We start from the raw sequence: 25,037 nt of genomic DNA, 5'->3' as shown, positions 1-25,037 counted from the left end.
CTTCACACCTGTAGTCCCTGAGCAGGTGAATATTATAAAAACAAATAAATAGGCTCTAGAATTGAAAGTATTTGGACAAATAGACTAGTAAAAAGTACATTATCTACTTACAATGTAACACTATTCAACACATGTCAATAATTATGCAGTACAAATATTCATACTGATCCTGCTTCTCTCTCCCTTCCCTCACTTAACCTCTCTCCCCCTCCATCAGAGCATTGTCATATTTGTCACACACACACGCACACACGCACACGCACGCACGCACGCACGCACACACACACACACACACACACACACACACACACACACACACACACACACACACACACACACACACACACACACACACACACACACACATGTCAATAAAGAGACCAGCAGAAAATAGTCTCTCACTTGGGTTGGATTTACAACTAAATCCAGTCGGTTTAAAGCAACAGTTTGGAATCTTGGACATAGGGCCTCATTTCCTAGTGAGCCAGAGTGTTAGAGTGTTGGAGACGTGTGGAGACACTTTTTGAAATATTCCATCCAGTCCTTGTATTTGCAGAGGTCACTGGTGCTAGACTAGTGCATGTCAATGGTCATAGTTCTCCTGCCACTAAAAACAGTCTTACCCACTCCACAAAACACCCGAAACAAATCTATTATTACCCCCAGACTGTCCATGTGAATGTCTGTGTCCTTGCATTTGAAGGATTTCTGTGTGAGCAGCAGAGAGTTGTACTTCCTGATATAAAGTTTGGCAGCGGTGAACTGATATCACCTAGCACCTATCTTACTGGCAAAATAAAATTCCACTGCTGCTGAGAAAATTGTCCCTCAACATGCAATGATTCCTGCAATGCAAGGTTAGTTTTATTTCAAACATTATTCTATCAACACAGACATTCACACAAGTGTCTCCACACATCTCCAACACTCTGGCTCACTAGGAAATGAGGTCCTATGTCCAAAAATTCCAGACTGCGGCTGAGACGGCTGAGCGTGGTGTCACCTCCAGATAGAGGTTGGACCAAATTGTCATTTTGCAGGTCTCAAGTAAGTCTCAAGTCTTTGACCTCAAGTCCGAGTCAAGTCCCAAGTCAAATACAAGCAAGTCCAAGTCTCGAGTCACTGACTCATAAGTCCATGCCAAGTCCAAGTCACTTGCTTTGAGCTTCAAGTCATTCAAAGTCTTTAAACCAAAGCACCAAATATAGCTTAAATTTTTGCAGTTTATATGAATTTTAAGATAACTTGTACTTAAAAATAATCATAGTATATTTATATTTGAGTATTGATAGAGTATATAAGAGTTGTAGAAATTAATTTAGGAAATGTTTCCTTTTTAAATGTCTTGACAAGATCTTAGAGCAGCGGTGTCAAACTCAAATTCTCAGAGGCCAAAATTCAAAATTGTCGTGGGCCAAACTAAATATTTATTGAAAAATTTTAACATCTGCATGTTTTCTCTTATATGTAATGTTAAGCCTTTTCTTATTAAAATAAATGTTTAATAATAGTTTTGCTTAAACACTGAATCCAGAACAAGCAGAATATAAAATAAAAATAATAATAACAACATGTTAAACAAATAATGTCTCTATAGTCTATCTGTAGCCGGCAAGCAGCTCTAATACAGATTTGATATGATCTCATGGGCCAAATATAATTGTATCGTGGGCCAAATTTGGCCCCCGGCCCTGAGTTTGACATGTCTGTCTTAGAGTGAATTCAGATTTAAAAGTGCTTCAGAGTCTTCTCAAGTCACAGGCCTCAAGTCCAAGTCAAGTTCTAAGCCACTGACCTTCAAGTCCAAGTTAAGTCCCAAGTCTTTGTCCATTTTATCAAGTCAAATCTCAAGTGACTCAAGTCTGACTCGAATCGAAGTCACGACTTGCAAGTCCTCACCTCTGCCTGCAGACAGACACATACAAGTTTTACTCCATTGCCTCATTCTCAGTTTATGGACAGATCATGGCTCATGTGAAATTTCAGGACCTCCAGAATTCCCTCCCTGAGCTGCAGAGGCTGCACTAGCACTGACTCATGACTGGAGCAGGTGCTGGGGTTTAGGGAGTGACCATTCAGATCAGAGAGACATTTTAGGTTTAAACCAACAGGATTTCAGCATTGAAATTGGCAACCCAAATGAGAGACTAATGACAGGCTCATTCTACTTTCTGACATGATCCTGAGAAGCTAAACACCAAATCAAAACATGAGGCATCATGTCCCGCATGTCCAGTGTTTTTGTACTCAAGAATACATCAGCATCACAGTTGTTATCAGTAAAAGCTGTATTAGAGACATGTCAAACTCAGGCTCAGGGGTCAAATTTGGCTCATGATTATTATATTTGACCCTTGAGATAATATCAAATATGTATTAGAGCTGCCCGCCAGCTACAGATTATTATATTATGTTTATATATAATATAATATAATATTTAAAATGTTATTATTTTATATTCTGTTTGTTCTGGATTCAATGTATAAGCAAAACTATTATTAAACATTTATTTGATAAGAAAAGGTTTAACATTACATATAGAAGAGAAAACATGCAAATTTTTCAATAAATATTTAGTTTGGCCCACGACTTAGTCACAGTTTTTAATGGCCTCTGTGAATTTTGACACTGACACAGAGTTTATGAAAAATTAAAACAAAAAACTTGAATACGGCAGGGTGACTAGCTCAGTTGGTTGAGCGTTTGTCCACTGGTCTGAAGGTTGGTGATTCAGATCTCGCTCTCGACATAAACATCATGGTTTGAGCGGTCACATTCACTGACCCGCAGGTTGGGTGGTGCAATTCCAGCTCCCATGTATAAATGCTGTTGTTGCATCTTCACGCAAAACACTTAACCCACCTCGCCCCAGTGTCTGTGTACACTGTTGTATGAATGGGTGAGTGGTTACTTGTTGTAAAGAGCTTTAAGTGTCTTGAAGGTGGAAAAGCGCTGAATAAAAATATGACCCAACACAGTTCCTTTAACTTGAAATGATGTGTCAGGTGTTACATGAAGAGAGTTACTTACTACTCAAGGAAGTAACTCTCTTAAAAAGCCAATATCCTAATTTTAATCTTACTCATTGGTTTCTTTGACAAGTCCTTTTTTCTTCTAGTTGAAATATTCGTGTGTTTTCCCTCTGACCCGCGCTCAGTCCGTCCACACGTTTCCTAAGCCCACTGCTCACGTCCACTGCTCACGTCCACACGTCTCCTCACTTCACTCCTCACGCTCGTTACTTCTGTATTGGCACTGGATCCGGCCAATAGCAGCTCGGAGCGGACGGACGCGCACTGACGTCTGCGCTCCAGGCTCCTCCGCAGAGACGCGAGGTGAACCCGCACGCACGCTCACGCACCCTCCACGGGCACGCGCACACACCGAAGGGGAGGGGAGGAAGCGCGTCAAGCGACGCAAGCCAGCCTGCCGAGGAAGGGTCGCACTACAGTCGCTGCATCATGGCTCCTATCGGACTAAAGGCGGTGGTCGGTGAAAGTAAGTCATTTTTTTAATCCAACACAATCTTTCGTGCGTAATTAGCTGCGTTTGTTGCACATGTTTTACGCGCTGTGCTTCGTCCGTGCGCGTTTACGGTTCCGAGATGAGGATGCCCGTCTGGCCGAGCATCTGGGCGAGGATGAGGATGGTGGATATAGCCAAGGGATGAAGGAGGTGCTTATTGTGCGCTGTTTAAAGCGAATAATCTGCAGTGGCCACTTCGCATTCGCTGTTGCGTAATTCCTTTATTAGCTCGAATGGGATGTGGAATTCGCTTCGTGCGTAAAAGCCGAAATGTAGAAATGTGTACGTGCGTGTGTTATAAGGATGGATGCGCCTAGGAGGGGGGTGCACACGGAGCCTACATCCGCCCTTTAGCCCTGCTCGTTTTCAGCGTCGAAGGGAATACGGGAGCGTGGCCCATTACGCACCATTTTCTAGAATCGTAACGTGTAGGGATGAACCAGATCTGAACCAGAACTAAGACAGAAAAACGAACTACGTCAGATTTTAAGTGTGGGACTAAACCAGGTCTTAGACTGGACTAGTATCCCACGCCAATCCGTGTTTCAAAAATCCATACGCGGCCTAAATGCGGCAAAATAGGACTTCCACACGCCCCGTCGCTGCGTTTCTCGGGATCAAACTATTACGAAACGGGTCCGGGCTCCATCACCGGGACTCCCGCTGCCCCCACCCCGCACCCCGGCTTCCCCCCCCAGCAGCCTCACGCCGCCGTGCACAGCGCAAATGGCGGATGCGGTGGAAAGTTAAGGCCGCTTTCGCCGTGGGTACAGGGGAGGGACACGCGTGTACTCCACTGCGCCACTCGTCTGCTGCGCCTCAGAGAGAGAGGGAGGATGGAGAGATGCGAAGAAATAGAGAGAGGGATGGAGGAGAAGCGCGTGCGTGAGCGGGGAGGAGAGGAGGGGATGGAGGGATGGAGGAGGAGGAGGTGTGAGGAGGGTCAAACGGGTGCAGTGGAGCTGGGTGCAGTGAGATGTGATTTATGCTCGTGCAGTTAAGGGGGGGGTCGAATCGTAACGTTGGTTTGCCAGAGCGATTCAAAAGATTGTTTCACTGAGTTTATTTATTTGCTTCAAAAATTTCACTAGAAAAAAAAAAACAAAAAAAAAAAAAACCTGATAACAATGTGAACAAATCGATTTTTAAAAAGCCCATGGCGCTGTTTTCTGATTTATGTTCTAATGTTTTCTCATCATAAACAGACCGGGACTTTCAGTTACACATGTTTGACACACAAAAATCCTGCATATTTAGTTCTTCTCTCAAGCTGAAAACACTCTGTTCCACTTTGTGATGTCACGTGGTGATACAGGAAGTGATCCACTGTGTTTTTAGGTTTCATATGTTTTTATTCATGTGCAAACAATAGTGCTGGGTATCATTAAGAAGTTGGCGATACGATACATACTTCGATACCTAGGTCACGATACGATACATATCTCGATACAGTGAGCTTTTGATTTGATACATTTCAAAACAATTTGATACGATAAAAAAAAAAAAAAGACTAAATGATGGCTGTGAAACTAAAAGTCTTTTTGTGCAAAATGAATATGAAACACACACATTTTAATCATAAAAACAATGAAAAATGTCAAATGATAAAAGAGTTTCCTTCCTCTGAACAAGCAACAAAATTGCAGCACTGTAACAAAATAATTTTGTAAAATGTACCAAAAAATACTCTTGGTGATATATCGATACAGCAGCCCACAATATTGATACTGTATCATCACATTGAACAATACGATATATTGATATTTCAGTATTTTTGCACACCCTTAGCCAACAGATATAGAAATGTCATTCAAACAACACATGTACACACACTTTTTTCATTTTTATGCAGATAAAACATAACTAATAAAGTTAATTAACAAAAACAAATCACTCAAGAAATAGGAGTAGCGTCATACAATAAAATAGTAATAGAATGATAAAAAATACACTACTACTAATATTAATAACAAATAAAAATAAAATAAATAAATACAATAACATAATAATAATAAAAAAAATAAATAATAATATTAATAAAATTTAAAAAAAAGAGATGGGTGGGTGGTTGGTTTAGATGGTTTTAAATAAGTCAATAAATGGCTGCCACTTTCTAAAAAATGTCTTTATGTTACATTTCTTGGAGTACCTGACATAACGTCATTAATTCCTTGAGTGCTGGATGGAGCTTTTGTAGATTTCCAATGCAAAAGGAGATGGTGTCTTGCAACAAGAGAAATAAGCGCCAAAAAGCTCCACTGTGTTTTTAAACTCCACACACCTTCACTAGAATCGTTTGGATGATTTTAGACCTAGAATTGCCAATCTCTACTGAACTAACGGTAAAAGGCAGTTGTTGATTTGAAAACTACTACTACAGTAGATGACATCATAAGGTGGAACAGATCATTTTGAGCTATGGAGATGTAGACAGACTCAAACATCTTAACACAAACAAGTGAATATCTGAATATATTAAAAGTCCTTTATCGCATGAAGAGACCCCAACGTGTTTCGACCAGTAAGATGCTCTTCGTAGGTGGATTATGCCCTGACGAAGAGCATCTTGCTGGTCGAAACGCTTTGGGGTCTCTTCATGCATTAGAGGGCTTTTAATATATTCAGTGGGTGTGCCTCGCTTTGTACCTTACCCACCTTTACATTTCTCAGTAAGGGTAATTTACTGTTAAGTTTAACCCTTGTAGAGCACATGTACACTGCTGGTTTTTTGTTTTTAATTTTTTTTATGACCCAGTGAAGCACTCTACCTCTTCTCTTCATCTGTTACTCAAACATGTGTGAATGAATCAAAACACAACTCCAGGTCTGTTTTTGATGAGGTAATGAAACTATAACATGGCATAAAGCTCATAAGAAACCATTTGTGTAAGGTAAAAGTCCTAATAATACATTATTATACTGAGCTAAAATAATCCTGACCGAGCCTATAGGCCAGACCTGGGCATTGTCCAGCTCTGGGGCCACATACGGCCCTTTGGTTGATCCTGACTGACCTGTTTAAGATTATTTGGAATTACAAAATAAGCATCTTTTATCATTTGACCTCATGCATGGACACTTTTTCATTGTTTAGTCAGAACACAAACTCTCACCAGTCTGAGCAGTTTGTCAAAACAATGATATTTACTGCTTTTTATCAAGAAATACAATTCATATTATGCAGAATCGAATTAAACATTTTGGCCTCCACAATATTTTCTGTTTCTCATGTGACCTCATGGAAAATAAAGAATTGCCCACACCTTGTATAGCCCAAAATCTTTAGATGCAGACGAACAGAAGTGATGCTGCCAATCTGCACCATCAGCCTGTCTGACTACCAACAATGATTCACACGCACACGCACACGCACACACACACACACCTCTGTTGTGTCTTGCCTGACGACACAACTACAGTTTGCTCTCGTGCTTCTGCTGCCCCACTGTGCCCGCACTTATATCCTTAATCTGGCTTTGTGTCGGAATATTATATTTGTACCATATGTGCATTTTCTTTGTAAAAGTTGGGAGAAATTGGTTATTTTGTGATACGATAAAATTTGAGCTGTACAGAGTTGAATAAGTCATAAGTCATTCTTATGGCTAATTATGTATTCATTCTGCTTTTTATTTGTTTTAGCTCAGGCCTTTGAATGATACTGTATAGTTAAAAATAGTTTACTGGGATTATATTGATTTATTTTAATCTTAATCAGTGGCAGTAATAATATAATAATGCATAATAATGAATAATTGATAATATTACATTTTTATTGCAATATTTCTGTGTAGCGGTATCTCATACTTCCAAATTTACTATTGTAATAGGCCCTGCAGCTCAGAATTGTGTATAGAAAAGATTAAAATGATTCCATAATGCAAAGCAGAGGGTGCAGGTGTATGGACTTTATAAAACACGGGAGCATTTCCCACACTTCCACCATGTGATGTCACTATGCGGGACAGAGAGGTCTGGAGAGGAAGAGTCACTCACTTTTCCATGAAACATTTGGAGAATATTTCTAGTTTATTGCTGAAATTAACCTTTATAATCCACATGATTTTATTTCTGAGCTGGTCAATGTTTGTCTAAAGGGTGAAGCAGCAACATCAGTGTTTGTTGTGTGAACATGAGTCAGGAAGGAAGGGCATCTGGTGTAAGAAACTTGTTTAGTTCTATTCATTTTTTTGATCATTCCAGTCGTTAGCCATAAATAGATAGATCATTTAAAAGTGCTGTACAGTACCTCATTTTTACAGAAGTAATTCATTTTAAACCAGTGGTCCAAACTTGCTCACTTTCCAAACACATTTCAAGGATCCTAATTATTTACAATTATTATAATTATTTACCAAAATGCTAACAGCACACTAGTCTTACTTCATTCTGTGCACATTGTAAAAAAAACTCTAGCACACTTCCTGATTCACGGACCATAAAATAAAAACACAGTGGACTTATTTTGAAATTTCAAGAGCTGCTTATACTGTATGTCATATCTGTAAAGGGGCAAAACACATTTTACTCTGATTCGAAAGAAAAGTGAAAAAAAAGTGAAACTGATAAAGAATCCTGTGAATGTCAGAGCTTATTTGTACATAACAAAGGAAAAGGAGTAAAGAACGGTACTACAGTACAGACTTGAGTGTAAATATTTATGTATCTGTACTTTTGTCTCTTACCTGTCCGATGACGCCGTCTCTCTCTCTCTCTCTCTCTCTCCTCCGACGCGGCGCCTCTGCCAAACCGAGCCTCTATTTCCTGTTGGTTGAAATAGGCGCTGTTCGCGACATGGTGCTGACCATGTGACGTGCGTTAACGTAATATGATTTTCTTCACGTTTTTCAGCTATTATTTTTGACATTTAATGTACTTTATTACTGTGTGCTCAATGTGGCATAGACAAGGTAGGTTTATTGTGAAATTGTCTGTCTCTATAATGATTTTTATGTATTGCTCAGTGGGAGAAGCCAGGGGGGTATAAAGGGGAGCCATTTCTGGCTGTCAATCAGTCTGCCACCGGTTACAGAGCAGGTAATGTCTTTGCTGTTATCTGTACTTTTACTTAAGTAACAAAATTTAGTTCTTCTTCCACCACTGGGTACAACAAGACTTTTCTGAAATGCTGTTACTGTTGATATAATTGGAGTGTTTGTGAATTTAATAATTGCTCAGATCTTCTCATGTTGTGTTTTCAGTTGGAGTATGACATACTAGTCTTGTGGCGTCCTGTAACATCGCTGTGTTTTACGTTGTGCTGATTCACCACAGCTCCATCAGACGTGAGCGTGTGTAGACTCCTTCTCCTCCGCCTCCAGCATGCTCCGGTTACAGACCTCAGCTCGGTGTTTAGGTCTGAGGAGGGAGGACACAGGATACAGAATGCTGAAGGTGGATTTTTCATAAAACGTTTGACTAAAATGATTCAAACTGGACCTGCGTGTGAACCGTCGCTGTACCTTTTGGAGTCTCTGATGCAACTTGAAGGTCGTGCTATAATAATGAGCTTACTCGCAGATGTATTTTGATTCATTGTCCTGTATTGGAGGCTTGAATACTCAAAAAAATAATTGAGAAACTCTGGTTGTTTTCACACTCTCACTAGTTTGGTCAGCGTGTAACCAGACCTCCCTGCCAAAGCCTGATCTCGTCTTGTCAGATCTCAGAAGCTAAGCAGAGTCGCCACGACCAAACAGCAGTGTTTGGTTAAATAAAAAAAGTACCCATTTGCTGTCGAGCTAACAAATCCTAATGATGTGAGGTCAGACGGTTTCCACGAAGTTAAACCGGTTAATGAATCAGGCTAACGATGCAAGGTTAGTTTTATTTCAAACATTATTCTATCAACATAGACACTTACACGGACAGTCTGGTGTAACAATAGATTTGCTTCAGGTGCGACCTCTGCAAATACAAGGACTGGAATATTTTAAAAGTGTCTCCACATGTCTCCAATACTCTGGCTCACTAGGAAATGAGGTCCTCACAAGGTGGAACAGTGCATTTTGAGTTTTGCAGTGGTACAAAGTTATTCCTCACTTACCTTTATAAGTGCTTTCCACAACACTGATAGGTCAGAGCAACGTTTTTGTTGTGATGTTAAAGATAACTTCTACCATGCTAATGCACACTTCCTGAATCTCAGACATTAAATTACTTTATAATTAGATACAGATGACGTCTATCGATTCACGCTGCCCCGTCGAAATAAGCGACCTTAGGTTTTTCCGTTTACAGTTGTATAGATGCAGTAAAGCCAAACCTCCCCAGTTTTACGACACATTTCTTTGGATTAGAGACGTGGGTTTGATGCTGTTTGCACAAGAAGATCACACTTTATACCTTATTTAAATACAATTTCTATTTATACGAATATGTGTAGCTCATTTTGACAGTCATATTATGTTCAACTACGTCTCTGATTACAGGGAGCACATATCGACAGCCCACCTGAGCCATCAGATAATGTTTTAGAATCACTATTATTTACTCATTTATATGAATTTGTGTAGAGGAGTGCATTTCCACAGGCCCAGATCTTCTATCAAATAAGGCTCCCACTATAGAAGAGAAAGAAATGAGTGGAAACACTGAAATCTTTATATGAAATAAATAGCTAACATACATGAACCTTCACAAAGACATGTAGCGCCCTCTTTTCTGTACTCGAGGAAAAACTAAAACTAAAACAGAACAGTACCCACACCAATCCATCATTTCCACAATCAGGTAATAATTTAGCTCCATAAAATGCTTCTTTATAAAAGAAAAATAGATATTTATATAACTGTACACTGCATCTAAACAGCACATACAGCATCATCAGCTACAGGGTGAATTTCTTATTATAGTATAGTGATATTTTATTTATACAACACCTTTCTAAAGCCTTTTCTAAAGTTACGTTTTCTATACATGGAAACTAAATAAAATACAATAAAAATTATAACGTTAAAATCAAATATTAAATCCAAACTATTCAGTCATCTAACGTAGATATTCTGTCGCTCATGTCGATGCTTAGCTGGTCAATCTAATCTTTCTAATAATAAAATCAACTTTTAAAATGTGACTTGTTACTCCATTTCTGCCTCAGGAGCTCAAATCAACGGCATTTAAACTGTAACAGCGCTTGGGGGTCGTGCGCATGTGCAGTAGAGACAGGGAGCTCAAATCAACAGGACAGCGGGTCTGGTCAGGAATTGGATGGGATAACAGTGGGAATTCCAGACACCACTGTGGGGCCTCAGTGGAAAAGTGCAGTGTGTGTGAGTGCTGGTTAGGGCTGTGCAAAAATATTGAAATATCGATATTTCGTATTGTTTAATTTGATGATACAGTATCGATATCATGGGCTGCTGTTTCGATATATCACCAAGAGTCACCAAGAGTATATTTTACTAAATTATTTTATGTAAGAGCTACAGTTGTGTTGACATTTTCACTGTTTTGATGAGTAAAATTGGTGTTTTTCATTTTAACTTTGCACAAACTCAGTGAACTTAGTAAACTTTTAGTATCACAGCCATGATTTAGCCTTGTTTTTTACCGAACTGTATCAAATCGAAAGCTCACCCTATCAAGATATGTATCGTATTGTGGCTGGTGTATCAAGGTATATATTGTATTGAGCACTTCTTAATGAATGAATAACGGCCATAATGGTGGTGGTGGTCGGCGGGGCTGATGGTGCAGATCGGCCGCCTCTCTTCCGGGCAGCTGTGGGTACAATAGTGCGGAGTGAATGGATAATGCTCTGTAAAGTGCTCTGGGTGTCTTGAAAGACGTTATAAAAATTTAATGATTACTAAATGTAAAAGAGTCTGTTGGGTTTGGGCCCGTGTGAAGATGACAGTCTCGTTCTGAGTCACTCTGAAAGCAAAATCAAGTAAACAGAAGTAAACCTAGTGCTCCCTGGGGTCACTCCAGAGAGAACACCAACATGTGTGAAAACACATAAACACGTAAAGGAAAGTCCATATCATGATACAGACAATCCTGGTCTAGGTCTGGTCTAGCCTGGGTTTAGTTCTACTCTTAAAGGTGGATTGTCTGTTTTTGCTGCTCAGAGTGGGTGCTGAATAGCCAGGCTGGCGCCACCTAGTGCCTCCGCTCAATTTCATTTCTCTCCAGCAACTAGGTCAAGAATCACAATACACTAGACAGTTTGCAGAAACCCGGAAGTGCAAGTTTGGGCACCAACCAATTAGTGAAGAGACAGACATTCTGTATTGTCAATGATTCCCAAGATCGAGGATTTAAAGCTGGAACAAAGAGAATGTTTGGTGAATTTTATCAAGGGGAAAGATGTTATTGTCCTTCTTCCTACAGGATTTGGGAAAAGCTTAATATACCAGTTAGCCCCGTTAGTGACACATTACATACGTCACGACCAAACAGCAGTGATTGGTTAAATGAAAAAAAAAAAAAACGCATACCGTCGAGCGAACGAAATCTAACACTGCGAGGTCAGACGGTTTCTACGAAGTGAAACCAGCTGATGAATCAGGCTAGAGTGCTGAATACCTCAATAGAGACATTTTTTAAAGGCCCATCTCATGCAAAATAACTCTTTTCACATTGTATCTTCTGCATATAAACAAGCACAATTTGGGTTTTGGAACATCCATTACACAATAGTTCTGAAATCTTACTCACAGACCAGGAACTATGAAAGGCTGACTATTGCTCCTCCCCCCGCCTGTCCTGAGAAAGCACAGGCTCCGCCTTCCAAACGTGACGTAGGCCACGAGTGAGGCGCCCTTCCTCCGCCCATCTCAGGGAGGGAGGGGGAGACAGGCGTGCACCTGTGGTAGGAATAAACTTTTATTCATCATGGAGATACAGCGCGTTCAGCCGCATGTGTTGAACCCGGAATCAGACAAGGACTTTGAGGTGCACGAAGCTCAAGCACCGCGTCCACATCAGCTGAACATTACTGATTGGTAAAGTATTAATAAACACTAGTAGATCAACTTATTATATCGTGTAAAACAATGAGCTTATGCTGTCGCTTTTGTTTAGGTGTTCATGTGGGAATTGTCAGTCGATGCCCGGTGGAGGCGGGGGAGGGGGGCGGGTGTGAATCGCTTTCTGCTACGTCAAACGTGTCATAGGTTTAGCTGCTGCGTCATCGTTGTAGCAGCTTTAGTTCATTGTCACGTGCGAGGGTGACAGAAATACGCTGCAATTTGTTTAAAAAATGCAGAATCAATCTAAAAAACACTTTGGCAACAAATATAAGGCCCACACATCACTCTTAGGAGGTAGAAAGCTCTGAAAAGTTGATTTTGCATGAGATGGGCCTTTTAATTCTCCTAAAATTCATATAGTATCATGTGCTAATGTGCTGTCATATTTATAAGAAAATCGTAAAAGTATAACGTTTTAATTTAGTTTGGTGTTTGGGAGCTTGTAATCTGCCTCCATCCTTCACAAGCGTTAAACAGCTGAGGACATCTCATTGATTCCCGATTGCATTTTCATGCATCACGACTCCACACAAGCACCATTTAAAACCACTGTCACCAGATTTATGCTGATGACAAAGGACGAGTTTAAAATGAACATATCTCTGACCCATTTTCATTTACAAGTGAAGTCATTTACTATGATTAAACTGGTCACCACAAAGTGTGCTCAGTGACAGCCACGGAGCTTTTAATCAAGGAACATTTCATCCATGCATACATTAAGGCACTGGAGGAGAGCTGGATGTAGCGTCTTGCCAGTACAGTACAGAACCAACAACTGAGGAGACTAGTGCTGTCAGTACAAAAATATTAATAGAAAAGAAAAGGCTTGATGTTTTTTTGGTTGTTTTTTTTAACGCTCATTTTCTGATCTCTCTTTTAATGTTGTTTCTGCAAAAAAACAGAGCTGGAGTCGTGCTTTGTTTAATTTTTTTTCATGACTTTTCAGACAATTCCACCATAAAAGTACATGTAGAACCAGTGGTGGAGCGTGCACTTCACACCTAGGCCTTCAGTCGTGCTCCGTCTGAAACAATCCACTCCTCAATAACTATTTTATGGTTACAAAAGCATCTTATTCTACAGAAACACAGTATAAAGAACCACGGTGATTCCGTGCACGTAGAAGTGAGGAGAGGGGGGTGCGCGGTGCAGAGAGAAGAAGTGAGGAGCACTGGGGTGCTAAACCAGGACTAAACCAAGACTAAACCAGAAGTAAACCAGGACTGTTTGTAGGGACTGGCCCGAAGGTGTGCCCGCATAGACTGTTGGGTGACCGCAGACAAAAGGACCGCGCCAGAGCTCTGCGATGCACGGGGCAGCTCTGCACCGCACTGGGCTCCACACCACACGGGGCTGTATGGGGCTCCATGCAGCATGGGGCTCTGTGCAGCTGTCGCTCAATCTCACTTTGAAGACACCCTGGTCCACGGGCTCGTGGTTCTCTTTCTCGCTCTCTCTCAAGTCTAAGATTAGTCCTAGTTTAGTCCTGGTTCCGCTACAGATGCAATTTGCTGCTTTGTCTGGTTTGCTCTCTGACTGTCCAATCACGGGTCTGAATCTGGTGACGTCGTTCACTGCTAAAGGCCCAGGTGACTCAAAATCTGTTTGGTTGAAGCAACAGTTTCATCAACATTTAGTTTGTGTTGGAGGGCATGTAGAACGGATTGAGAAGGGCTCAGACTTTGACTCTGCCTGGCAACAAATGATGGCTGAAATGTGATTGGTCAAATGCTTTAATAAAAAAATACATATGTGGAAGCAGCACAACCATCGGAAAAAGCTCTGAAAGGAAGCGGACAGACCATTTGGAATTATTTAATGATAATATAATTGACATCAGTCTGTGATTCAGAGATTTTTTTAGGCCAACAGAGAAGGCCTTGAAGGGACTGATGCCTCGCCACTGTGTAGAACACCCTCAGCACGATGTGACTGCAAAGTATCAACACACACTCTTCTGCTGCGTGGAGAGACACAGAGGGGTGGAGGCTGGAGATATATGAGCAATAGTCTCACACTGAGGAGGTGACTGGAGACAACATCAGAACAATGTGGAATGAACAAGGACCGCAAGGGCTCAGTGTGATAAGAGCATGCCGGTTTGTTCAAATTGATGCTGTGTTTGTTGCAAAGACAGGAAGATTCTATAGCAGAATATTGCTACTTTTGATACAACAGGAACACTGAATTGTGTGCAGTGTAGTTAGTATAGTATATAACTGGGCTTTTTTCCCACTGAGCTACCTTTATGAAACAAATGCCAGAGAGATACTAATTTCAGCCTTTGCAAAGAAACTGTAAATATAAGAGCCACGGGAAGCAGATGGGGAACAGTTAGATTCTTCTTAAACATAAACCATTATCTATTTATCGGTGCACCAAGTTATGTCATGGTTCATGTTTTGTTGTTGTTGTTTTTGCTTATTTTGGTGTACCTTATTCCTTTAGTGTTGCATGCCCTTGGTGTTTTATGTTGACATTTGTCCTGTCTGCTTGTAGTTTTGAGTTTTTCTTCCTGTCTTGATTATTTGCTCCGCCCTAATGTGTTTCATTCATGTCTGTGTGCATATATACACTATGTTCTCCTCTGCCCTTTGTTGTTACTGTCAGTATCAGGTCTGCTGTAGTTTCTATTTTGGATGTTTGGGTTTGGTTTCTTCTGGTCTTTGATTTTGTTAAATTAAACAACTGTGAAGTGCAGTCCTGCATTTTTATTTATTTTTATTTAACCTTTATTTAACCAGGAAAAAAGTCTCTTTGAGATTAAAAATCTCTTTTTCAAGAGCGTCCTGGCCAAGAGGCCACAAAACAGTTTCAAAACATATAAAAACATACATACAATACATTCAATAAAACAGAACAATCAACACAAATTCAAAGATAGTTAAAAACAATTACACCCAGAGGATTCCAGATCTCTGTTTTTTAAAATCTGTTTAAAAGAGTCTAAGGAGACCAGCTCCTTTAACTTCAGATCATTTTGTAAAAAGTTCCATGCCGAAGAAGCATAAAATTGAAAAGCCTTCTTACCAAACTCAGACTTTACTCTAGGAACTGACAATAAAAACAAATCCTGTGATCGCAGGCTGTAGGCCCCAGAACTTTTCTGAACTAAATGCTTATGCAGATAAGACGGGAGCAGACCAAGAATACATTTATAGACTAACAGGTACAAATGTTTGAGCCTCCGTGTGGCTAGGGAAGTCCAGCCCACACGTGCATACAGTACACAATGGTGTGTCAGCGCTCTGAGACCTGTCATAAACCTCAGGGCTCCATGGTAAGCTGTGTCCAGAGCTCGCAGACTCTGAGCAGAAGTGTTCATATACACCACATCACCATAGTCCAACACAGACATAAATGTGGCTTCTACAAGCCTCTTCCAAGCCTCAAATGAAAGACACGGCCTAATACTATAAAAAAAAACTAATTTCAGTCTCAGTTTTTGAGATAATTGCTGTAAGTGAAATGTGAATGAAAGTGAGCTGTCAATCCAAAGACCTAGATATTTGTACTTGTCCACCTTCTCAATTTTGGGTTTTCTCCTGTTTCTTTGGGACAAGTTAGGCATCAAAATGATACATTTACAATGAACTCATCAGTAATTAATCCAATTTTACTTATTATCTACAATACACGGAATTCAGAAATCCCTTGGCGAGCTACTTGGAAGGGGGTGGAGAGTGACTGGTATCTCTAGAGCTACAGGGTGGAGATATAGTATAGTACTTTGAACTTTTAGTCATGTTATAATGCTGTTACCTCTTCAAACATAGACCTGGAGTTGTGTTTTGTTTCATTCACACATAGTTTACAGACCAAGAATTTGTTTTCATACCTGACAGTTTGGACTGCTCACTAGCACGCTTCCTCAGAGTCATGTGATGTTGCTGTGACGTGTCCAACTCAAATCGGCCTTCTATGACATTGTAAAAGAAGAGAAAAGCTCATTCTGGACTGGGACGGAGCAAACATCACTGGGACAGAGAATGACAAACATAGTTGCTGGATTAATGAGACAACTGAAATACGGAAACGTGCCCACGGGACTATAAACTGGGACAAGGGACTTTTTTACTCTCACACACCTGGGATACTGTCCTGAGGAAGTGGGACTGCAGATGGCGCTGTCATCCTGCCTCCACCGGTAGGAAGACAGCGCCAAAACCTGTTTAACTCAACTGAGCGACACATCACAGCAACATCACATGACCACTCTGAAACTGTCAGGAGGTGATTTTATAAGACTGAAGGTCTTCTCATTCTCTCCTGCACAGTCATTTCTATTTCTCTCTGTTCAAATGTTGTTTTTAATATGAGTGCAAATAAAATCTATCAAATTTGTCTATCTAAAACAAACTCTTCATCTAAAAAAAACATTCATTCACACACGTTTGAGTAACTCTACATTACTCACCATCATTAGCACCTCTTCTGTCACAAAAAGAACACACATAATCCACTGAGTCGAGTCATTTAGTCCAGAAGAAACTGATCACATCAGCGGCACAAGGAGCAAGCTGTTTTTATCACCGCTAACAGTTTATGCTAATTAGCAATACGGTCTTAAGTTTCGTTTCTGTAAAACATAAACAAATGTGATCATTATATGATCTGATGTGGCTCTACAGTGGTTCTGGTTTATATGTTGTAAAGTTGAGTTTATTTATGCAGAAGATTTTAATGAAGACTCTGTTGGGTTTGACCTGTGCAGTGGATTGTGGGATATCTCAGAGCTCCTTAGCTTCTTATGCTAAAGGAGTTCACGGTTTGTATTTTTCCTGGTTTATGATATTGATTTAAGTTAATGTTTGCGCTTGCACATTTGTAAGATTATGTCAAGAAACCGGGATACTCCATTTGATCATGTATACGCGGATATGTGTGTCCCGGTTTCTCAGTGCGCATGTAAACGCAGTAACCTGAATACTGACATAACCGGGATATGGATAATAACCGGGATACTGATGTGCATGTATACGCACTCTATTTCTATTACTGTATTTTGGAAAGTTCTACAATAGTGTGATGTGTTAGGCCAACATGTAAGATAACTAGAGTGACCAGACGTCCCAATTTACCCGAGTCACAGTTTTAAGGCCAGTGTCTTCTGTCCCAGCAGATTTATCCAAACCAGTGATTTGTCCCAATTTTATACAAGAAATATCTCAGGTGTCCCTATTTTTGACCAATTTGATACAGGACTAAATTAAGGGCTAAACCAGGACTAAACTAAGATTAAACCAGGACTACATCAGGACTAAACTAGGACACAAAATTTTTTACTAATCTGTCAAAACACGAGAATGCACAATGTCAGGTTGGCCTTCACTCAATTTCATTTCTCTCCAGTGACTAGGTCAGGAATCAGAATACACTAAACACTTTGCAAGAACCCCGAAAGTTGTAGACTGCGCACCGGCCAGTTAGCTGTGAACTTTGAAGCCATGACGTCAAACTCGTTGTGTCTGTCTGGGTCAATTTTGTGGAACAGCACAACAGTAAACAAAGCATTGAGATGAATGTAGACGAAGCCAGACAAAGAAGCCTGTTTTGGCAACAATTCCTGAGATCGAGGATTTTCACTCTCTGCTTTGTTTGCTGTTGTGCCGGCAATTACTTGGACACCACTGAGTGTTCCGGAGCATTACATATGTCACAACCAAATAGCAGCGATTGGTTAAATAAAAAAAGTACCTGCCTACTGTCAAGCGAACGAATCCCAATGCTGCGAGGTCAGATGGTTTCCACGAAGTCAAACAGGCTGATGAATCAGGCCACAATGTTACACGCTCTTTTCACAATTTTATTTACACCAATCATCCCAACCTGGGTGTGTTAGTTTTGAATTTAAAAAATCTGGTCATCCTAAAGATAGTCTAATAGCCTATTTATATATGACTACTACTGTATAAGGAGGTTTATTGCTGAATAAATCACTGTTGAAGGTTCCTGTCCAGAAGTCATTTAGCAACCAATGCATCCGTTTTTAGCTCCTTCATCTGCTTCAGTCACGACATCGCTAGAAGGAATCGCCATGAATCACCTTAGTTTGGTTTTGCTTCTTTTCTCCTTCTCTTTTTCTTTCAGCGACCTCAAAAACAAACTTTCTTTTGCGTCAAACTGGTCAGGGATTCTTGTCCACCATCGCAACAAACTTTGTGCAAACTGTGAGGTGGCTACAGTTTTTAAAAAAAGCCACTAAGAACCGTTGCGTTGGTTGAGTAAATAGCTAGCAGCATGCCAGTCATTTACACTAGAAGTTTGATTGACAACCTAACAGCCAATAGAAAATGGAGGTAGCCTCATTCTCTGTTGGCTAATGTTTATCTGGCCCCGCCAAGTCCATAGTTGAAGTTTTCATTCTTTTATTTTTTGGTCATCATAATTGCAAAGCTGTTTCATCTCTATAATACTATTTTGAACTTTCACGGACAATTTGAAACTTAAAAAAATCCCCCACACCACCTTTAATATTATAAAAACACAGTCAAATATAGGCCATGTGAAATTTGGAACCTCCCAGTTAGCTGAATTTATTTGCAAGTCTGCACGAGCCTTTCAAATGTTTGTTTTTCTCATGTCCTTCAGAGCCTCCTTCATCATGTCCTATGCGTCCTCTGTGAGCGTCCTGGGAAACTTGTCTCCCCTTTGACCCCTGACCCCTGTCCCTGAGTAGTGATGTCATATATTTGCTGCAGGTTAAAAGTCTGCGCCCACGTAGAAGCCCCGCTCTGGTTTGGACTGGTTCACTCTTACGTAACTGCAGCCCTCTCTCCTCTCCCAGGGCTTTTGAAACGTCTAGTCAGGATTTCAACTCACAGGCAGAAAATGAATAAGCCTAAACCATTAGGAGTGAGAGTCATAATCATTTCCTCCCACAGCTGCCGTAAATCTGAGGCGGGACATTGTAAACAAAGTCATGAATTAGTCTTAGCCTCAATTACATTAACAGCATGAGCACTCAAGGTTGAACCAAGACAAGGCAAAGTTGGCTCTCGTAGAAAGACGCAAAAAGCTAAGCAACCTGCAATGCAATTTCTCCACGGCTTTGCGCTTTAAAGGTGCATTATGCAACTTTTCAGGTGGAGGATAGGCTACCTGCTTTTTGTTTTTGCGTTGTGTGGAATATGTCACATTACAGCATTAAGATGTATCTATTCTGTGCTTGTTTCGTGGCTCTCTCCGCTGATAGAACTTGTAACATGGCCATGGTACTGCTTGTCGCCATGGAGATAAGCAAGTTTAATGCCATATTGTGGAACTTTCTAGGCTAAGCGATAACATGTCCACAGAGTCAAGCAAAATAATACTCCAAGAAAAGTAACATAGTATTGATTGATTGATTGATTGAGTTTGTACCAAGAGAGAAACAATAATCATATATACTACATATACATTGTAAAGAACAGAAAAACACATTTCTCAAAAAGGAAGAAGAAAAACTTATATTAACCCACCCCTGTTTATACCATAATTTCAAAAATGATGTGGTCGCTTCTGTACGTTGATCACGGAACTTAACAAATATTTGCATATAGCACAATAAATTACATATTATGCATACAAAATATAATTTTAACCCCAAATGCATAATTTTGTTGTGATTTGAGAAAGCAGAATGAGCCTCACACAACTCTCTCATTTGTGTTGCCAGTTTCAATGCTGAAATCCAGTTAAATCTAAAATGTCTCTCTCTGATCTGAATGGTCTATACTTAAACCCCAGCACCTGCTCCAATCCTGAGTCAGTGCTAGTGCAGCCTCTGCAGCTAAGGGAGGGAATTCAGGAGGTTCTGAGCTTCACGTGAGTCATGTTCTGTCCATAAACTGAGAATGAGACACAGTTGGATGTGTCTCAATCTACAGGTGAACACTCTGGAGACACAGGTTCAATTGTGATTGTTTTTACTTTTTTTAAACAGTATGAGTGCAGGCTGCAGACAGTTATTGTATGAAACATCCGATGATCTATCTAAAAACAAAATCGCCATAGGTCAATATCAAAGTAATGACATGTTTTCTTGTTAACATCAAAATGAAATGTTAGACTAGTGGCTAGCTTCTGCTCTCTTAACCTGTGGATAGTGTCGGTGCTCCCTCAGTGCTCGTCCTGTGTGGAGCTGTGTCTTGTGGAGCATCAGTTTACTCAGCTGCTGCCTGTGTTTGCTCAGCTCCTTCCTCTGTCTGCCCAACCCTCCCTCCCTCCTCTGTTCTCCTCTCTCCACTGCTCTGCTCTCCTCTGTTCTTGTCTACTCTGCTCTCCTCTCCTCTTTTCTCATCTGTTCTCCTATCCTCTGTTCTCCTCTTTTCTCCTCTGTTCTCTTCTGTTCTCCTCTCCTCTGTTTTCTTCTTTTCTCCTCTCCTCTGTTCTCTTCTTTTCTCCTCTCCTCTGTTCTCTTCTTTTCTCCTCTCCTCTGTTCTCTTCTTTTCTCCTCTCCTCTGTTCTCTTCTTTTCTCCTCTGTTCTCCTCTTTTCTCCTCTGTTCTCCTCTGCTCTCCTCTGTTCTCCTCTGCTCTCCTCTGTTCTCCTCTGTTCTCCTCTGTTCTCCTCCGCTCTGCCTCCCCACAAACAAGTAGTTAGATTACAGCAAAGTAATATCACTTTTCAGAACTCTTTCCAACTGACAAGTATTAAAGGAGGCACATCGCATCAGGTTTGTGAAGTTGTAGTGTGTCGTTTTGTATCCTGCTTTTGTATATTTATGGAAGATTGTCGTGTGAGAGCAAGGGTGACATAGGTTTGAGGCTTGAATAGAGCCCGGGAAAGATCGCTAGATTACTCAAACATGCATAGAGGACATCTAATCTCTACAGGCAGGTTCTGATGAGGGAACAGGGCTATAAACAACACAAGTTATAAAGCTCCAATTTTCAGTTTAATGAACACTTTTCTGATTCACATTACACCGATAAAAACTAAAATTGTGAATCGAAGAGGAGATGAGGAGGCTAAGGAGACTGATGAAGGAGCTGGATGTTAAAATGGTAGAGTGATGAAATGGCTTGAGGAGTGATGAGACAAATGGCTGGCTGTGATTGGCGGGCAGTGACTAGAGGAAAAGCTTGTTTTCCTGGTTGGATTATTAACACTCAGGCTTCTTAAGGAGTCGAGAGAAAAGATTGCGTCGTGGTTCTGTTTGGTCAGTGTTGTGTCTAGACTTGTGCAGACATTGCAGTGTGGTGGGTCTCCGTGTGTGTGCGTGTGTGTGCGTGCGGGGGTGTGTGTGCGTGTGTGTGTATGGAGCAGAATATAGGCCTGTTCTTTGTGCTCATGTCGCAGAGGAGGTCACTCACAGTTCTCGGCCTCTCTCTGGGGCTGTGCTCTTGTAACCACCTGGCCTGGAGTTTATATTTTAGCACAGATTTTTGAGAGGGCAGCATCTGTACCGATACTGGTATTGAATACTGGTGCAGATATCTGGTATCGGTTCCACGATACCAGTTCAGCTGATATTTTGAGAAATATCAGATATATGAGAAAACATGATGATGTCATGTCCGGAGCAGCCGCCATTTTGGTAGGCAAAAAGTGTCCATATCAACAAATCAACATCAACAGTACAACATCAACATTGTCAACAGTTATCGGCGTACAACATCAACAATCGTCATACAACAGTACAACATCAACAGTGTCGTACAATAATACAACATCAACATCGTTAACAATTATCGGCGAGTTTTAACTTTTCAAAGTAACATTTTTGATCCTCAACATTCAGTGACAGAGTAAGATGATGAAGTCACGCCAAAACTTTTAAATGCAAAACCTACTTCTAAATAAGACGAGTTATCTCATGACAGACAAACGCAACACAACTGTCAACACAAACGAACGGCCCCACTGACTTTTTGCCTACCAGCCACTGCGCACGTTCAGAAAAAACGGATATAAACAAAAACAACATTTTCCCGTATAAGACTGATTACCGACTAATGTTGGCCTAAAATGTTTCATATTGTTTGAAGTTGTATTCATAAAAAGATGTTCAGTAGGTACTTGCTGGAGAACTAACACAACTCGATATATTTAGTAGTAGTAGTAGTAGTAGTAGTAGTAAGTCAACTGTGTTTCATAACGTAATAAAATGCCTTTTTCTGTCTTTACAAAAGTCTGGGTTAACATCGGGTGTCAGCAGATACCGAAAGCCAAAGTATCAATATTGATATTGAAGCTAAAAAAGATGGATTAGTGCATTTCTTTATCAAGATGCTTTAAATAGTTTTCAAAATCTGTGTGGATTACTTTTACTTTTTTACTCTAAAGTACATTTTAAATGGATAGTTCAATACTTTGAATTACTTAATATAATTTTACTATTAAAAAAAATGGAGCCTACTTAAATGTAGCTCATTTTGTCTGCCTAAAAACAGTACATTTGCATATTTGGATGTTCATTTGGTTCATTGTATTATAAAAAACATCCATCTACTTTTAGTCCGTGCTCATGTCAGGTATCAGCTCATAAAGTCGTGTTGGTTGAGGAAATCTGGCAGAGTGAGGAGTAACAGAACTCATGAGGATTTTGAGTTGTCTGAACATAAACTGGTAGATAGAGACATGCTATTGAAACTTCACATTGTGGTATCACGGAAATAAAAATCTGAGAGCTTCAGAGAACTGCAGTGCGGATCTCTTTCCTTTCCTTTTTTTTTTTTTTTTTTTTTTTTTTTTTGCACTGTTTTTGCCTGAACATAAAAACATAACAGATCTGATGCAGCTGTTAGTATTTCTCATGGTATACTGAACAGCAGTGACTTTGTTTCAGGCTCAGATTGTCTTTGCTCTCTCTGTCTGTCCTCTCATGAAAAGTACATTCTCCTTGTGTGGAGGTGGAGCACAACAGCTCAGTCACCTGCACTTCTCTTTTTCACTTTCAGTGCTTTTGAGCTGCTAAACGAACACAAGAATCCACTCTTCATATTCAGCTTTGTATCAAACGTTTATGTTTACAATGTGCACCAGAAATATGGGTTTGGAAAAAAATGCATTGCAAAATGATACTTGGCAGTGACATCACATTGGGGGAGTACTACATGGATGTGTATAACGGAATGTTCAGGGGTTTCCATGGTGACACAATGCACACATTAGCAAAGTAGAAATTAGTAAAATAGTTCAAAAAGTAAGTAAAACTAACACAAAATGAGCCAGTTTTCAGGAGCGTGTGATCAGTCTGAGTGTTCAACATGTTTAGGAGTTTGATTTTAACTAAAACGTGACAATGACTCACTGAAAAACTGCTGACTAATGCTGGTTACTGTAATGTTATTTGAGAAAGATTTGTTTAACAGCACAAACCAGCTCACATGTTTTAGTTCCAGCTCAGTCAGTCAGTTCTTTATGGTCAGATTGTGTTCAAATAAAGCTCAGATTAAAGTCTAACAAAGTATCAATACTTACCAAATAAAATACATATATAAAACACAAGAAATAAACAATAACAGTGATGATGATGGTTACGATTACCAGTGAACAAATATTCCATCTCCCATTATTCTCCACTAATTTGTTCAGTTTGTATTTCTCCATGGCAATTCGTTTTTCTAGAATGTACTGATTGTGAATTAAGTTTTTAAAGTATTCTAAACATAGACTTTTGGTAGAGTATTTCAGGGTTGTTATGTGAATACACTCGTCCCTTGCTATATCGCAGTTCATCTTTCGCGGTCTCGCCGTTTCTGGATTTTTTATTTTTATTTTTTTACAGCGTATGAATGCATATTGCATATTACGGGTGGGTAGTAATTACACAGTGGTGGGTCAGGACTAAACCAGGCCTAAATCAGGACTAATCTTGGATTTAAGAGAGAGAACGCTGAGTGCAGTCAGCAAAGCACGATCGGGCAATTGTTGTGTTAACATCTGTGAGGTGTGGAGATCTCTGTCGTTCCTTTCTCCTGCGGTCACCTCCAAAACCATCCTGACAGTGAATCCTGTTTCAGTCCCAATTTAGTCCCGGTTTAGTCCCGGTTTAGTCCTGGTTTAGGACTAGGCAAATGAGCCATGCGGTTTTAAGTTTGGTTTCTGTGAGACTTGCACAAAGCTGAATTAAACACATGATAATGTCAAACAGGCTGATGTGGCTCTAGTCTAGAGTGATTACAGTTTATATGTTGTAAAGTTGAGTTTATTTATGCAGATTAGTGATAGTAATAATAATGATGATGTTATCACATCATCATTATTATTACTTACTATATGAAAATAATGTAATAATGAATTCAAATGAAAATACCTCAAGTTGAAGGCTTTTCTCAGCAATTTTTAGGTGAGATTAAAAAAGAGATTAATTAGATTAATTAATTACAGATCATAATTAATTCATCTCTCAACTTTTTTAATCGCTTGACAGCACTATCTTAAACACATTAGATGTTGAAATGTGACTAATGTAATAGAAGTACTAATATCCACACACAGCCTGTCCGTGTGATGTGATACAGAGCAGTACACAGCTTTAGTGACGCACACTGGTGACAATATGTGAACTATCTGTCAGGATCCATGAATCAGGCTTCAACATCCCCCG

The 25,037-nt window shown here is 40.1% G+C and overlaps 1 protein-coding gene across 1 annotated transcript in view; it reads left to right on the top strand.

Moving 5' to 3' along the window:
- Positions 1 to 3,428: 3,428 nt before the first annotated feature.
- Positions 3,429 to 25,037, top strand: part of stxbp1a (syntaxin binding protein 1a) — an 80,412-nt gene continuing 58,803 nt past the window's right edge. Inside the window, exon 1 of the mRNA XM_055154115.1 lies at positions 3,429 to 3,498. Within this exon, the coding sequence (XP_055010090.1) occupies positions 3,462 to 3,498 (37 nt within the window). The 5' untranslated portion in view covers positions 3,429 to 3,461. The remainder of the gene's footprint in view (positions 3,499 to 25,037) is intronic.

The sequence above is a fragment of the Boleophthalmus pectinirostris genome, unplaced genomic scaffold (assembly GCF_026225935.1).
Source record: "Boleophthalmus pectinirostris isolate CB_2022bp ecotype Guang Dong unplaced genomic scaffold, ASM2622593v1 HiC_scaffold_18, whole genome shotgun sequence".
Taxonomy (NCBI): domain Eukaryota; kingdom Metazoa; phylum Chordata; class Actinopteri; order Gobiiformes; family Gobiidae; genus Boleophthalmus; species Boleophthalmus pectinirostris.
This window is presented reverse-complemented; position numbering and strand designations above follow the sequence as displayed.